This window comes from Eleutherodactylus coqui, chromosome 3 (assembly GCF_035609145.1).
Source record: "Eleutherodactylus coqui strain aEleCoq1 chromosome 3, aEleCoq1.hap1, whole genome shotgun sequence".
Taxonomy (NCBI): domain Eukaryota; kingdom Metazoa; phylum Chordata; class Amphibia; order Anura; family Eleutherodactylidae; genus Eleutherodactylus; species Eleutherodactylus coqui.
In genome coordinates, this window is record NC_089839.1 from 257298714 (window position 1) to 257315836 (window position 17123).

Here is a 17123-nt window from a genome sequence, read left to right on the forward strand (position 1 = left end):
CAAATAAGAAAGATGGAACAATACCTCTGCAGCGCCACCTAGGGTATTGTTCTATCCTCCCTATTTGCATATTTCCCAGAGGAGCATAAACTGCCTTCAAGGTGTCTCCTCACTCATCTTCTAGGTGCTCTCCATAAAGGGGTTTTGTTATTCTCATCTTCTGGCTCCTCTAGCCCCCCGGGTGAGGTCACCTCTAGCTGTCCGGATCCTCTTCTTCCTGTTTCGGAGCGTCAATTAGCTGCAGCTTACTTCCTGCAGGGCAGTGAGCGCTATGAGTGACGTAGCGTTCATTGCCTAGCGGGGAATGACAATGTACGCTTCGTCACAGGAAGAAGAGCATCCGGCTGGCTGGAGGTGAGGTGACCTGGACACTGGAGGAGCCAGGAGAAGATGTGGTAAGAAGACTGACTGGGGAGGAATAACCTAGTAAAGATTTTTTTATTTATTTTAACTTTTTTTTTTTTGACCGACCCCCTTAAAAGAGAAACAATACCCCTCCCGACCCATGTCACAGGCCTCTCACTAGCCAAGCCAGAAACCTACTGCACATAGATGAGGGGCAAAACCCCCGAAACAGCTGTATATGTATGGTATTCTGGCTTGGTTTTCAATTCCCAGTAATTGTTATAAGGCTTGTCTAAAGAGTCTGGTGTTAACTTGCTGGAATGCTGCCTTCCAGTAGGTGGTGCTGCAGAGGTTTTGTTCCATCTTCCTTATTTAGATGAAGATGTTGACGCACATCTGCACCAAAATGCCCGGTAGATCTCCTACTCCAAAAAAATCCCCTGCCTATGAATGTATCCATAAGGACAGTTCTCCGTAACAGTCAGACCTCATGTCCACAGGGAAAATCAGGCCCGCTACGGATTCTCCACGGAGAATCCGTAGCGGGTCCCTCCTGCCCCGCGGACATGAGCGCTGAAAATAACAATAAACCTACCCGCAGCGGACCGGGCAGGTCTTCTCTTCTTCACGGCCAGATCTTCTTTCTTCGGCCGGCGGATGTACTTGGCACGCCGGCAGCGTGCCGCGCGCATGCGTCGGGCACATCCACCGGGCCGAAGAAAGAAGATCCGGCCGCGAAGAAGAGAAGACGTGCCCGGTCCACTGCGGGTAAATTATTCTTATTTTAGGTCGCCCGCGGATCTGGACGGCTTCCATAGGCTTCAATAGAAGCCTGCGGGAGCCGTCCCCGTGGGAGACCCGCACGAAAATGGAGCATGTCACATTTTTTTTTTTCATGCTCCATTTTTTTTTTATTCACTTTTATTGACCATCTGCAGGTATTTATCTACCCGCGGGTGGTCAATGCATCCCTATGGGATGCGGATCCGCATGCGGGTGATCCGCTGCGGATTTAAAATCATATTTTGCCCGTGGACATGAGGCCTTAGAATACTCTGCTACGGCGGCAGCTTCCGGTTACAAGTCCCGGCGCCTTTAGATCCCCATTACATATCTATTCAGTGGTGACACTGGACGGAAAAATAGCTGCTGACGAGTTGATGAAGGTTTCCATGATGAGGATCCTCACTGCCGGCAGGAAGTGTCTGTACTGGTTAGCTACAACTCTCATGAGAGCTGCGCGAAAATAGCTATTGCGTATGTGAGTGTCCCTACAGCGGAACTGACATTACAGATTGTGCTGCAGATATCGCTGCATTATGGAGACTGGAGGCTTCTCTGCATTCACATTGGGCAATTATAGTTAACAAGCTTATAATAATTGGCCGGTGTAAATTGTCTTCACAGTAGGGAGCAGCCCTGGATCACAAAGATCTCTGCCTCTAAATATACCACTTGTACGCTGGAGCATAATATGAGCCCTCGCGGCATCCACATATCAGTCATCTGGCTCTTGTGCCAAAGACGACTAGATCCTATCAACGAAAGCAAATTATTCTAATCTTTGGCATTAAATTTATAGCTCCCTCATGGGGTATTACTCTGATTGTGGAAATGCAGCCGCCCGGCTTCATAGTTCGCTGCGTGCCGCCTGCATGAGACAGTCACGCGGCCTTCAGCAAGTACGCAGTAGTAATGGGTACTTGCTGCGCACCGCCAATCACCATGCACTATCTTGGCGTGCATGTGTGCGTAATACATGCCAAGATAAAATATGCCGCGATTTTATTTATTACGCGCAATTTGTGGGAGCGGCAACATTAGAGCCTATGGCAGATTGGTACAGCATATTACACATGCAAAACCTGCGTGCGTAATACACTGTCACCAGAAGTTTGTGTAAAGGAGCCCTAATATTTTTGCCCCTGCAATGTGGCCACATATTAGAGCCTGATTGTAGAGCTAATGACCTAGGAATCAAGGTTGTGCTTGTATTATACTCTTGAAATGAGGAGGAGGCACCAATTCCTATCAAGGTTACTGCTGATGATTAAAGGAACAGTTATAATGAGGGACCTAAAGCAATTACATTCACTGTCCTCCCTGCAGGAAGAGATGGTACAGGCTCTAGCTTCTCATGTGGTGGTGTTGTGCTAATACATCATGGGATTGATGGCAAAGAATAGTAAAAGAGAAAGCAGGGGCAAATCTCAGCATCAAGATGATGCCTGATAAGTATCAGACAGTAGGCTGCATTGCATGGAAATGACTGCTATATACTTTGGAGACGTACAGAGTGTGATAGACAATCAGGTGAGGAGAGGCGGGGGGGGGGGACAGGTCTGAAAAAAATAGTGTTCTCTCTGGAATGGCCCTTTTAACTAAAAGATGAGTAAAAACGGAAGTTACCGCTTCAGTCTTCAAGACTGCTTTATAGTGCACTATAATCTCCCTCACTGCAATGTTTTCATTACAGAGGTCAGTAGCCATTCCTTATATTATGTCTTTCTGAGTTTTATATAGAACCAAAACTATTAAACAGGTAGACATGTAATATGCGGAGTAGCATAGAGTGGGGATGAAAGTTTTTGCGACTGCAGCGTTCTGTGACGTCAGCATCATGTGAGCACCCGTGGAGTTAGGCCCCATGTCCACATGATTGAATTGCGAAATCCGCGTGGTTCTCTCATGCAGATGATACGCAGTTCAATATGCCCATAGACTATCATTGGGCATCCACAGATCGCACGCACAGGGAAAAATGGAGCATGCTCCATTTTCTGCGGTTTTCCCCCACGGACAGCTTCCACAGGCTTCCATTGAAGTCAATGGAAGCCGCCTGGATCCATGGCACGTCCGCAGCTGACACCGCGGAAAAGCAGGAATTAAAAAAAAAAAAAAAGGCAACCGAGGTGCATGCGCACGGCATGTTGCTGGTGTCTCACACGAAACTGCTGTGCAGAAGAAAGAAGATCTGCCCGCGACGGAGGAGAACCCCACAGCATTCCTACAGGTGAGTAAAATGTATTTTTTTGGCCTCATGTCTGCGGGCCGGGTGGAATCCGCTGCGGGATTCTGCACAGGGAAACCGTGTGTGCCTGTAGACACAAGGCCTTGTTTACACAAAAGGAAACGTTCTGGGAGACCATCAGGAGCCGGGTGGGTCAGGTTCACAAAAAGGCTCCCATATAAACATTGTAACTTTCGTCATGCAAGCAAACATGTATACTACACAACTATGTACGTATTTTGGTTATATCAATAATATCTCACTTTCTACACAACTTCTTTTTCTTTTATAGTAACCCTGCATATTGATTTCTTTCTTGCGGAATTCGTTGTTCTGTTCAATCATTTCTAATGGCTTCTTTTTAAACGTTCGCTGCAAATGTTCCTTTTATGGTTGCTAATTGCAGCTTTTAATTCTAATGCCATCCAGGCCATTCCTTGCACTTCTTTGGAGCCTATACACCATTAAGATAGGTACAGGATCAAAAACAACATTCCAAATTTCTTCCAAAAACCGTGCCACTCCCATCCACCTACTATACACTTTACTGGAGCCGAACTGCAATACTGGACACTTTTTTTTTTTTTTTGGCCACTAGTGATTGGCTGATTTGTATGGAGAACTGTATTAGGGAGGCTTCACAGGGACGTAATTCACTGTATGCCAGGCAACAAGTGCGCAGTGATATTCAGTTTATAGTCAATGACCTCGCGTACATGATGCCAACCGCCATGCACTGTCTTGGCGTATATGTGTGCCTAATACGTACCAAGATAAAACATGCTGTGTATTTTGCGCAATATTTTGGAGAGGTAACACAGGAGCCTTTGGTAGAGCGTATTACATGTGCAAAAGCCACACACGTAATACACTCTTACCACACGCCTGTGTGAGGGAGTCCTTAGAGAAACACCTTGAGCAAAACTAATACTGTGTTTAGTGTTTCAGCCGAGAGATCTCTCCCACTCGGCACAGGCAGAGAAGTACCATATATACTCGAGTATAAGCCTAGTTTTTCAGCACATTTTTTTTTGTGTGAAAAAGCCCCCTTCGACTTATACTCGAGTCAGGGAAGGGTTAATTTTTTTAAAAAAACCTCCATACTCCCCTCCCAGCCGGCGTCTGTGTCCCTGGCGGTGGTGCAGCAAGCTGCTTGAATTACTGTGTTCCCGGCAGTGATGCAGCAAGCTGCTTCAATTCTCCCGGCTGTCCTCCCCCGCCGTCCTCTCTGCTCGCCTCTTCCATCCCCCGCCATCAAGGCTGTTATTGGATCGAGCGCCAGCCAATCACAGCCGGCGCTCGATCATTCACAGCCTATCAGTGAATGACTGGCGCTCGATTCAATCACAGCGCTTACTTACACAGCACTGACGGCGGGGATTTGAAAGCCGAGAGAGAGAGAGGACAGCAGGGAGAATTCTAAAGCAGCTTGCCGCACAGACACAGACGCCGGCTGGGAGGTGAGTATGGAGTGCTTTTTTTTTTTTATCCATTATATACTCGAGTATATCTCGGCTTATACTTGAGTCAATAAGTTTTACCAGTTTTTTTGTGGTAAAACGTATTGACTCGGCTTATACTCGAGAATATATGGTAATTGGGTTTGTTTTTTATTATGTCCAATATATATATAAATGGCCCTGTGTTACCTTGGTTAGTTATTCCTTTCTGTCTGAAACTCTTGGCCTCTTCCTCATCAGATGGTCATGTGATCTCAATTCTGGACAGCTAAGATCTACTTGGGGTTACATGTTCAGTTTCTAGTCAATTTTATAGTTTGTGTGATGCTACTACATGGAACCTACTACAGACACTCATATTGCAGTCATTGATGATGACCACACAGCCACTGTCACACAGTTACAATAGAGGAGATCAAAGCTCCTCCTCCTGACTGTATAATTGTGATCTGTAGCTTATTTAGGTGAATATAGAAGGTAATAATAATTAACTGTCCCCCAGCAGGCAAAAATAGTCTAGCCTCTATCTAAACCTGTGTTGATGCATCATGGGATTGACTTGAAACTGAAAGGAAAAAGTCTCCCCATCAAGATGGTGCCTGATAAGCATTAGACAGGGGGCTGCACTACAGGAAAGTGGCTACAGTACTCAGAACCCCTCCAGAGTGTGACAGACAATCAGGTGACAGATGCAGGAATGGGAAAATGTGTTTGTAGTGGCCCTTTAACGCATTAAGGGCCAAGTACCTTAGTTATATGACACTTGGGCTTTAATCCTGGCCAATAGCAAAAAATATGGCGCTAGATTAAAGCTCCTGCAACTTGCTGGAACAGGTTGTGTGCTTGACTACCTCAGACAGCTGAGCATCCAGAAGGGAAGATGGAAGCCATGTGTAACTGCTTCTGCTTTCTCTGTTGCAGGGTACATAGTGCTCAATGAGACCCCCACCCCCAAAGATAGCGGAATTGCATTGTTGTTTTTTTTTCCATTTCACCCCATTTACAAATTTTTGAAAGTTTTTCAGTACATTATATCATACATTAAATAGGGCTATGAAAAAATACAACTCATCCCACAAAAAACAAGCCCTCAGCCAGCTATGTCGGCAGAAAAATAAGGCCTCCTGCACATGACAGAGCCGTCCACACATACCTGCTCTGTTGCCATTTTTTCTGTAGTGCGGATGGACAGATATTCATTTTTTCTTCTTTTTGCAAAAATTGTTTTGGCTTCCGCGCCATAATAAGGTGGCGTTGGGGAATCTGTGACTTGTCCGCACTGTTCATTGTTGACAGGCCGTGGGTCGGACTTCAGTGTAAGCAGTCTATGCGGAATCCGCATAAAAATGGAGCATGGTGCAATTATTTTTTCCCTCCGCGAGGGGAGATCACAACAGATTTCCATAGGAAGTACTGGGCGGTATTTACTGCGGATTCCATAGCAAATATCTGCCCATGTGCGGGAGGCCTAAGAGTTATGACTTTCATAAAGTTGGAAGGGAAAAACAAAGATGAAAAAAAACACTAAATAGCAGCATCCTTAAGGAGTTGGGGAAATATCCGATTAGCTCCCACTCCTATGTTATCCTGAATCCCTATGGTCAGTGATTAGCTATAATGGGCTGGCCATGTGGCCTCTAAGGAAAGTTGAGCAGAGCCCGCTGAAGCTTTATAGGTTGCAAAGTCTTCCTATCACCATGGCCACCTTGTAGGGATCATGGGGGTCACAGCGTTCGGACTCCCACTAAGTGTGATAAGTAGTGCTGTGACATTAACTTTCTTTCCAGTAATTTCTATTTCTGGGCTAGCTGGATGGTAATCGGGGGGGGGGCGCCGTCGCGGCTCCCACATGGGTGGTGGCTACACTTACCACCAGCACTCGGTGTGTAGGATCTGTGAGTGACAACTTCTACTAGTACTTGGAGCGATACTGCAGAGCTCCTGCGTTGGTTTGCACAGACAAAACATCCATGTCTTTCCCGTGGGACTGTTTCAATTGTTCCCATGTTAGAGCTCTTCCCAGAACAACTTGGCTCACATACATTTCAGATTTATCTGATGTTGTCCAGGAGGACCGAGCAGCATCTGCCGCTCTAGTTTTGTATAGAGTTCTCCAACTTTTTTTTTTTTTTTTCCATAGACTTAAGTTGTTATTTATTTCGAAGCATTATGATGGGGCCTCATTATATTTTCTTTTCTGTTTCAGTAATATTTATTAGAGAATGTGTCTTAATAAAATAATGTACAACAAAAACCTTAATAATCAGACACACATGATGTAAAAATGCAATTAAAAAAGCATTCAGCAGCCATGTAGTGCATGAAGGTTAAGTAGGTTATGGAGTAAAGAAAATTACGTCTATATTGATTTGAACAATGAAATGAATGGGAGCGGATAGATAACTAGTGGAGATGAGTGAGCATACTCGATAATGCAAACTACTTGAACGAGTAGTGCCTTATTCGAGTACCTGCCCGCTCGTCTCTAAAGATTCAGCTGCCGGCGGGTGACAGGTGAGTTGCGGGGGGGAGAGAGGGAGAGAGAGATCTCCCCTCCGTTACTGCCCGCTCTCCCCCGCCGCTCCCTGCCCGCCGCCGGCAGCCGAATCTTTAGAGACGAGCGGGGAGGTACTCGAATAAGGCACTACTCGATCGAGTAGTTTGCCTTATCGAGTATGCTCACTCAGCTCTAATAACTAGCACCAGGTAAAACAAAAGAAAATTACAAATCTAGCTCCTGCGATAGAACGACTGATGATAGAAGCAAAGAAGTTTATATGAGTAGAAAAATGTATAGCGATCGTCCAGGTAGGCACTGATCACAAAACATCCGAGCGTTTACATATAGATTGAAATTTCAAGAATAAAGATGGATCACATGCCAGCATTTTTTTTAATGTCTGGTAGATTAGGATGACCGTATCTCCTATAAGGGGGATGTCAATACTAAGTTTAATAGTGCCAGTACTTTACAGGCCAGAATTCGAAACAGTAGTAGGATCACAATGAAACTGATTTTGATCAATGCCAATGAACTTCGTAACCAACCAGAGAGGATACCAAATGAAACAGAGTCCCAACCGCCTCAATTTCCCCAACAATTAGCTGAACAATTGGGGTGTATTTAGGCTAGATGAACTGGTGTAGAATACTATCTTAGTATGATTGTCATTAATGTTCCTATGTGTGTGTGAACTGCATTTATTAGTTAACCAGTTGTACATCTGCGTCGAATTCTCCAGAAGGAGGTTTTCTTTACAGATCGGGCGGCAACTCTCGGAAGAAAAAGTGCTGCATGCAGCGATTCTTCTTTCATCCAAAAAGTGGGCAACTAGGCGGAAAACAGGTGACCCTATTGTAGCGGGGACAGAACCATTCGGCTGCGGGGATTCCTCTTTCCTTCTCCACGAACTGAGTAGGAAACTGGAATTCCCAGTGCAGGTGTGAATGTGCGCTTGGAGAGAGAGCTTGTTTCCCATCTTTGACCATAAATTTTTGGCCCAACTGTTTCTCCCATTCTCTTAGCGAATATGTTTTTTGGAAGCAAGCTCGAACGTGTAGCAATGTGTATGTAGGCTTTAATTCCACTAGAGAAAATGTGAAATATATTAAAATTGCCCTAAAATAATAGAGGTTTATGTGCTTACATGAAGTGGCTTCCCAATGGTCCCTTGGAGTCAAATGATAGTGAGATTTTAGATGCTCAATAAAACAAGAGATTCCTCTTGCAGGAAGTGTGAGGATTCCTGATGATCTCCACTTTGAAATATTGAGATATGGGATGGCATATTGAACAGCTCTGAAGTAATATATTCTTTCAGGAGAGAGCTTTGGGATTTTGGCCAATCGGGGAATTTTTTTTGATGTTTGAGTCAGTGGAGAGAGGTGGGTCGGCATGGGTAAATGTCATAGAGGGATTATGAGAAAAGTTCTAATCGGGACAAGAGCAACTAGGTGGTATTCAATGTTAGTGGCTTCTGGTTCCCACATCTCCAGCATGGAGCCAATTGGGGGACGAGTGTAGCTATATAGTAGTCTAGACCTCCTACCAATCTGTCTTTTGTAGGTATGGTCCTGGCCACCCGTGCTGTATGCTGGGCCCAGACAAATAGAAGTAGGATTTTGTTCATGCTTATTCAAAAAAAAAAAATTAGTAGTTCGAGAAGGACATAGCAGAATACAAAGGCGGGCAACTACAATAATAAATGGAATAGGCGGCCTACAATACTCAGAGAGGTTATCAAAATTGGGGTTATTTAGTTTAGAAAAAAGACGGCTGAGGGACGACCTAATAACTATGTATAAATATGTCAGGACAATACAGAGATCTCTTCCATCATCTGCTTATACCCAGGACTGTGACTGGAACAAGGGGGCATCCTCTAGGTCTAGAGGAAAGAAAGTTTCTACACCAACCTAGAAGGGTTTTCTTTAATGTAAGAGCAGTTAGACTATAGAGCGCTCTGCAAGAGAGTTCTACTAATCAACAGGGTGTACAGCGGTCGGACCCTCACCAGTAGGACATTGAAGGCTTAGTCTAACCCTTCAAGGACAATTCATGTGTTTTCATATTGACTGAGGTCTATAGGTATATAATTCTTACTACATATCTCTGTTACGTTTCTGTTTTACGTATTTCTGGCCTTTCTTACTTACAGGAGGATTACGATGGCGTTGGGCTGTGATCCAGAATGAAAGCAGAAATGAAGAGATTGAGATTGTACAAAAGATGCAGACCCCCTGACTGAAAGGTTTTCCAGTCTGTCTTTGTCTGTGACATTAAGGTAAGTTTGTTTTACGGAAGACAAATGGTTTAAAGCTCTTTTTCCACCTCAAACTTCTTTATACATGGATTTACTCTGCACATTTGTATGACGCATGGGGAGACCTTCATGTATACATTTTGAAATCCTTCTTTTTTTTATTTTAAAGGAAACTTAATCTAAAATGTGTGTGAACTAAAGGACATTACATTAAAGGGCATGTCCTAAAAAAGACCTTGAGGCATCAGTCAGTGGTGCACAGTACATAAGTAGTCACCCTCCATTACAAGGAACAGAAAAGAACTTTATATACCGTATATACTCGAGTATTAGCCGACCTGAGTATAAGCCGAGTCAATAGGTTTTACCACAAAAAACTGGGAAAACTTATTGACTCGAGTATAAGCCGAGCTATACTCAAGTATATACTGGGTAAAAAAAAACCTCCATACTCGCCTCCCAGCCGGCATCTGTCTGTGCGGCAAGCGGCTTGAATTCTCCCCGCTGTCATCCTCACCTTCCTCTCTGCTCGGCTCTGTCAGCGCTATGTAAGTAAGCACTGTGATTGGATTGAGCGCCAGGCAATCACAGCCGGAACTCCAACCAATCACAGCTCTCAGTTACACAGCGCTGACGGCGGGGGACTTGAAAGCCGAGCAGGGAGAATTCTAAAGCAGTTTGCGTGCGACAAGTTGCTTTAGAACTCTCCCTGCTGTCATCTCCCTGCTCGGCTTTCAAATTCCTCGCTGTCAGTGGTGTGTAAGTAAGCGCTGTGATTGGATCGAGCGCCAGCCAATTACAACCGGCGCTCAATTATTCACAGCCAATCAGTGAATGTCATTTACTGATAGGCTGTGAATAATCGAGCGCTGGCTGTGATTGGCTGGCACTCGATCCAATTACAGCGTTGACGGCGGGGAATGACAGAGCCGAGCAGAGAGGACGGCGGGGAATGACAGCTGGGAGAATTCGAACAGCTGGCCGCATCGCCGCCAGGAACACAGGAATTCAAGCAGCTTGACGCACCACCGCTGGGGACACAGACGCCAGCTGGGAGGTGAGTATGGAGGGTGTTTGTTTTTTTTGTTGTTTTGTTTTTTGTTTTTTTTAACCCTCCCCTGACTCGAGTATAAGCTGAGGGGGGCTTTTTCAGCACAAACAAATGTGCTGAAAAACTAGGCTTATACTCGAGTATATATGGAAATTTCAGTGTTAGTTTTGCATTTGTAGGCGTTGGTCCTAGTTGACAACCTCCAGTAAATAGCATGGCGTAAAATTCATAGTAAATCCTTTAAAGGGGTTGTCTGGTTACTAGATAACCTCCCCCAATAGCTGTAACTGCATTGAAATAACAAAAATAATTGTACTTGCCACTCCTCTGTCACCACAATCCCAAGCAGCAGCCCCGCAGTGGTCCCAGTGTTTGTTGTGGCAGATGATGTCACCAGAAGTCAGGTGACCACTGGCATCATGACGCCCAGGATGTCAGCTTTTATGTCGGGAGAATGGGTGTTGTCGCTGCAGCCTCTGACTGGCTGCAACAGTCACCTGACTCGGTGACCTCACCTGCCACAGCAAAGCCCAGGACCAATGCAGGGGTAAGTACAGCTCTTTCTGTTATTTTAATGCCTTTGCAGGTATCTGGGAAATGTGGTCTAATAACCGGAAAACCCCTTTAACTACTAAATGGTAGTTTATCTAATAGAATTTCCTCATCCAACAAGCTCACTTGTAATTTGTGGTTTGCCTCTAATACATTAATGTCAATTCAGGACTTTTCCGCAAGCTAATAGATTAAATAATGATAATTTTATATTGTGAGACTCTTGTTTAAGTTATATTTCTGATTTTATTTTTCTTTATTGGGTAGTCTTGGTGAGGTGGTTTCTAATAAAAATAAATACCGTATATACCGGCGTATAAGACGACTTTTGAACCCCCAAAAATCTGCTCTGAAGTCGGGGGTCGTCTTATACGCCGGTAATACAAAAAAAAGAAAGTATCAAAAAAAAAAAAAAAAAAATCATTATTCACCTCCCCCGACGTTCTGCGGCGCTGCTGCAGGCTGTCACTCCCTCCTGGTCCCCGGCAGAGCATTACTTTCTGAATGTGGGGCTTGAAATCCCCGCCTCCAGAAAGCTAATACTGTGATTGGCTAACACGCCGTCAGCCAATCACAGCCATTCAATGACATCATTGAATGGCTGTGATTGGCTGAAGGCGCACGTGTGTTAGCCAATCACAGCCATTCAATGATGTCATTGAATGGCTGTGATTGGCTGAAGGCACGTGTGTATTCACAGTCATTGAATGGCTGTGATTGGCTGACGGCGTGTGTTAGCCAATCACAGTATTAGCTTTCTGGAGGCGGGGATTTCAAGCCCCACATTCAGAAAGTAATGCTCTGCCGGGGACCAGGAGGGAGCGACATCCTGCAGCAGCGCCGCAGAACGCCGGGGGAGGTGAGTAATGATTTTTTTTTGCTCCACTGTATTCCCGGCGTATAAGGTGACAGTTGGGGGGTCGTCTTATACGCCCCGTCGCCTTATACGCCGGAATATACGGTAAATAAAAATCGATATAGAAGTAATTCTCCTAAAGAGGTATTCTCATCTCGGCAAGTTATCCCCTGTACGCATGATAGGAAATTAACCTGTCAGTCTGTGGGGGTCTGACTGCTGGAGACCCCACAGATCCTGAGAAATCGCACTTAGTGTGTCCTGAAATCTTGATTTGTGATCGTGCAAGCGTGCCACCATGCTATTTACGTCAGTGGGGCTGCCAGAGATAGCAGGATTCAAGCTCTCTGAAACCTCCAGCTGTCCCATTGAAGTGAATGGGACTGCCGGAGATTGCTGAGCACTTGAACTCTGTGATCGCCGTCAGTTCCCATTGAATCATAGACTGGTAGAGTTGAAAGGGACCTCCAGGGTCATCAGGTCCAACCCCCTGCTCAGTACAGGCTTCACTAAATCATCCCAGACAGATATTTGTCTAGTCTTTGTTTGAACACTTCCATTGAAGGAGAAATCACCACCTCCCGTGGTAACCTGTTCCACTCATTGATCACCCTCACTGTCAGAAAGTTTTTTTCGAATATCTAATCTGTGTCTCTCTTTCAGTTTCATCCCATTGCTTCTAGTCTTTCCTTGTACAAATGAGAATAGGGCTGATCCCTCTGCACTGTGACAGCCCTTCAGATATTTGTAGACAGCTATTAAGTCTCCTCTCAGCCTTCTTTTTTGCAAGCTAAACATTCCCAGATCCTTTAACCATTCCTCATAGGCCATGATTTGCAGACCGCTCACTATCTTGGTAACGCTTCTCTGAACTTGCTCAATTTGTTCAAATTGATTTTATAGTAGAAGAGGGTCAGCTATTCTGACAATGATATAGTTAGCGAAGGGGCCAATTTTATGTTGCCTGAGACAAGCAGGTATACCCTGAATAAGCAAGTTGGTTACAATAGCCTCTTCCAATGGTTCCATAATCAAAGTAAATAAGAGGGGATAAGGGGCAACCTTGTCTGGTTCTGTTGGTTATCTCAAAAGGGCTGGACAGCGTCCTATTCACCAGTACTATAGCCGAGAGAGAAGAATAAAATGCTTTAATAGCCTTCATGATGGCCCCTTCAAAACCGAATCTGCAAAGGACTGAGAATGCAAATCCCCAGTGTATCCTATCAAGCACTTTCTCTGCATCTAGGGTCAGAAGCAGAGAAGGTGTCCGATCCCTCTCCAGCACAGTCATCAAATCAGTTGCACATCATGTGTCATCTGGGGCTTGTCTACCTGATCCAAATGAATCAAGTCTGGAAGTATATTAAGTAGCCGTAAGGCTAAAGCTTTGGCATATAGTATTGTGTCACAGTTGATTAAAGAAATGGTCATAAAGTTGTCTAGGCACTCCGGGGTCCTCCCTTGGTTAGGAATCGTCACTATCGTAGCTAGTAGCATCTCCAAAGGAAGGCCCCCGGATTGAGCATTAACCCATTAAAGATCTCCACCAGGAGAGGTGAGAGTGTCGGGGGAGAAAATTTTAGTAATATTCGTTCGAGAAACCATCTGAGGCTGGGGCCTTTTCCCGCTTAGCGATTTATTTTTTTTTATAATTCTAAGACCTCAGCAAGTTAGAAAGGTTTATTAAGCACATCAAGGTCTTTGCTGGAGAGTTTGGGGAGATTGATAGTTATGAGAAATTAGTTAATCTCTTTCTCTGAGGGATGTGTACTAGAGGTATCGTTTCGTAGGTTGTATAACTCCCTGTAATAGGAGCTAAATGCATCCACTGTTTTCTGAGGGTGACTAGTTTTGTGTTGCTGACCCGTCAACCATATGTAGGGAATTCTGGACCTCAGGCAGAGTTGCTTAACCCTGTAAGCCATAAGTTTACTGGTCTTGTTGTAAGACGAATCGTATGTAGGGCGGTGAGGTTTTTCTCATATCCCGCCATGAAATCTCAATTTTATATGTGGTATCATGTAATTTTTGGGAAGAATCCACCTGAAACCAAGCCTCCACCTCTTTTATTTGTTGAAGCAAGTTTGTTGCGTCTTTTTCCTTTTGTTTTTTTATAGTGGGAACTGTGTTGTATTATGATGCCTCTGATGTAGGCCTTATGCGCGTTCCGGATTGTATAAATAGGTGTCTGACGGGTTCTTGTTGACTAAGTATTCTTTTAAATTGCGATCTATCTTTTCTTTAAACGTTGGAAGTATGTTTTGTTCTTAACCTCCCAAATGCCATACCCAAAAACCCAAATTTTTTTAAGACTTATTCAGTTGCTTGGCAGAAGTTATAAACATGGCCTTGCCTTATTCAGAATGTGCCCTAATAAGTTCATGCATTGGATTATTCTAAAATTCTTCATTGCTTGCTAAAAAAAAATTTGTATGCACTGAAAAACATCCAGTGACCTTTTATCTGATGTATTCATAATTGTCTTTTTCTTTCTCTGCCACAGCTACTACTGACAAGATGATTACGGTAACGGAACTCAAATCTTTGGCGGATGCACAAGTATCTTATCACATTTTGAAGCCCTGGTGGGACGTGTTTTGGTATTACATCACAATGGTGATGTTGATGATCGCTGTTCTGGCAGGTGCTCTGCAGCTCACACAAAGCCGAATGCTCTGCCTTCCCTGTAAGGCGGAAATAGGCAATGCGTGCGCGCATCCTCTGGATCAAGTCATTGAAAAAATTAATTTGTCAGCTAATACAATGGGAAGAATAAGTCCTTCAAGAGGAATCCAAAATGACTTGCACCGCCAACAATATGCCTTTATAGATGCAGTTTGCTACGAGAAACAGTTGCACTGGTTTACAAAGTTTTTTCCCTATCTGGTGTTTCTTCACACCGTAATATTTGCTGTGTGTAGCAATTTCTGGCTTCATTACCCAAGCACAAGTTCTAGATTGGAGCACTTCGTTGCGATTCTGTATAAATGCTTTGACTCTCCATGGACCACACGAGCTTTGTCCGAGACGGTGGCTGAACAGACCATGAGAAACTGGACAACAAAACCATCACGACGGTTGACTAGTGAAGACACTGAAACAAGGAAACAATCCATACAACACGAGGCCACCGCCGTGGAGGATGATGCTTCCAGCGTACTGGACAAGAAAGAAGGAGAACTGGCCAAAGCTCTATTCGAAAAAGTTCGCAGCTTTCGTCTTCACGTTGAGCAGAAGGACATCATTTATAGACTGTATCTGAAGCAGATTGTTGTTAAAGTCATTGCTCTACTTATCATTATTTCATACGTGTCTTATTTTTTGATGCACATAACATTTGAAATTGACTGTAAACTTGACATTGAAGCATTCACAGGGTACAAGAGATACCAATGTGTTTATTCTCTTGCTGCAATTTTTAAGGTTTTGGCTACAGTTTACATTCTACTTGTCTTTTTGTATGGGTTTGTTTGTTTTTATAGCCTGTGGTGGATGTTGAGAAACTCTCTGAAACAGTATTCGTTTGAAGCCGTTAGGGAAAAGAGTCACTACAGTGACATCCCCGATGTCCAAAATGACTTCGCCTTTATCCTTCACCTAGCAGACCAGTATGATCCATTGTACTCCAAACGTTTCTCCATATTTTTGTCGGAAGTCAGTGAGAACAGATTAAAACAGATTAATCTCAACAACGAGTGGACGGTGGAAATGCTGCGCAATAAGCTGATCCGAAACTCAAAGGACAAGATAGAGCTTCATCTTTTTATGCTGAGTGGAGTGCCAGACAACGTTTTCGAGCTCAGCGAGATTGAAGTCATGAAATTGGAGCTTATTCCAGATGCCAAAATCACCCCAATGATAACACAGCTTGTCAACTTCAAGGAACTCCATATTTACCATGCAACACTTACTGTAGACCTACAAGCGCTAAACTTTCTAGCGGACAACCTTGAAACTCTCCATCTGAAATTTACTTCAGTCGAAAAGATTCCATCTTGGATTTTCCTCTTGAAGAACTTGAAGGAACTGTATTTAGCCGGTTGTATTGACAACTACAGCTTCACACACGTTGAGGGCCTTAAGGACTTGAAGAACCTGACAACCCTTTACTTGAAGAGCAGCATTCCCCGGATTCCACCTGTCGTTACGGACATGTTACCGTTTCTTCAGAAGCTTAGCATTGACAATGAAGGAAATAGGCTTTTAATTTTAATTAGTTTGAAAAAGATGATCAACCTTACCAGCCTAGAATTAATAAACTGCGACCTAGAGCGGATTCCACATTCCATTTTTAGTCTGACAGAACTAAGAGAAATTGACTTTAGAGGAAATAATTTTAAAACTGTAGAAGAAATTATAAGTTTTCAGCATCTGGCCAAACTGACCTGCTTGAAACTATGGCACAATTCTATTGCCTACATACCACTACAGATTGGAGCTTTGGCCAACCTAGAACAGCTCTATATCAGTCACAACAATATAGAAAAGATGCCACTACAACTATTTCTCTGCACCAAGCTCCGAGTCTTGGACCTCAGTTATAACAATTTGAATGTCATCCCAGATGAGATCCAACTATTGAAAAATCTTCAGTATTTTGCCGTGACAAACAATAGTGTAAGTATATGTACTAGGAATGCCATAGTCCAGTGATGTCAAAGTTTATTAGATTAGCACTTTATATTGCTATACTAGCAACTTAACACCAAGAAGTGCCATTTTCTTATTGCATTCAGTTAATGGAAACTAAAGATATGTATCCTGCTGAGACAGATGTTGACGGTATTATCCTTCCTTCAGTGTGGCGGATGTGCTTCCTCTTTTGTAGTTGAAACTTTTAGTATCCTGTCTGAGCAGCTGTATTTTTTTCAGCTGTTAGTCTATAGCATAAATGCTCTTAGAACCAATTAGTTCTTGTGAAAAACATCTCCATGCGATGACAGAGGCCCTTTAACTAAATAAGTATTAAAGGGCAAATTAGGGAGTCAGCATTATTTTTAACATTTATTTTAAAGTTGTCTGACCTGGTTTAGTAAATTATATGCAAGTTACATACAAAGCTAAAACAGCAAGTGACTTAGTGACT

At 43.7% G+C, this 17123-nt stretch overlaps 1 protein-coding gene across 3 annotated transcripts in view; it reads left to right on the forward strand.

Moving 5' to 3' along the window:
• The window catches only part of LRRC8B (leucine rich repeat containing 8 VRAC subunit B), a 37170-nt gene that overhangs the window by 9907 nt on the left and 10140 nt on the right, over nucleotides 1-17123 (forward strand). For all 3 annotated transcript variants that reach the window (XM_066597333.1, XM_066597332.1, XM_066597334.1), the window contains exons 2-3: nucleotides 9474-9599; nucleotides 14541-16654. In XM_066597333.1, the coding sequence (XP_066453430.1) occupies nucleotides 14555-16654 (2100 nt within the window). In that variant the 5' untranslated portion in view covers nucleotides 9474-9599; nucleotides 14541-14554. The remainder of the gene's footprint in view (nucleotides 1-9473; nucleotides 9600-14540; nucleotides 16655-17123) is intronic.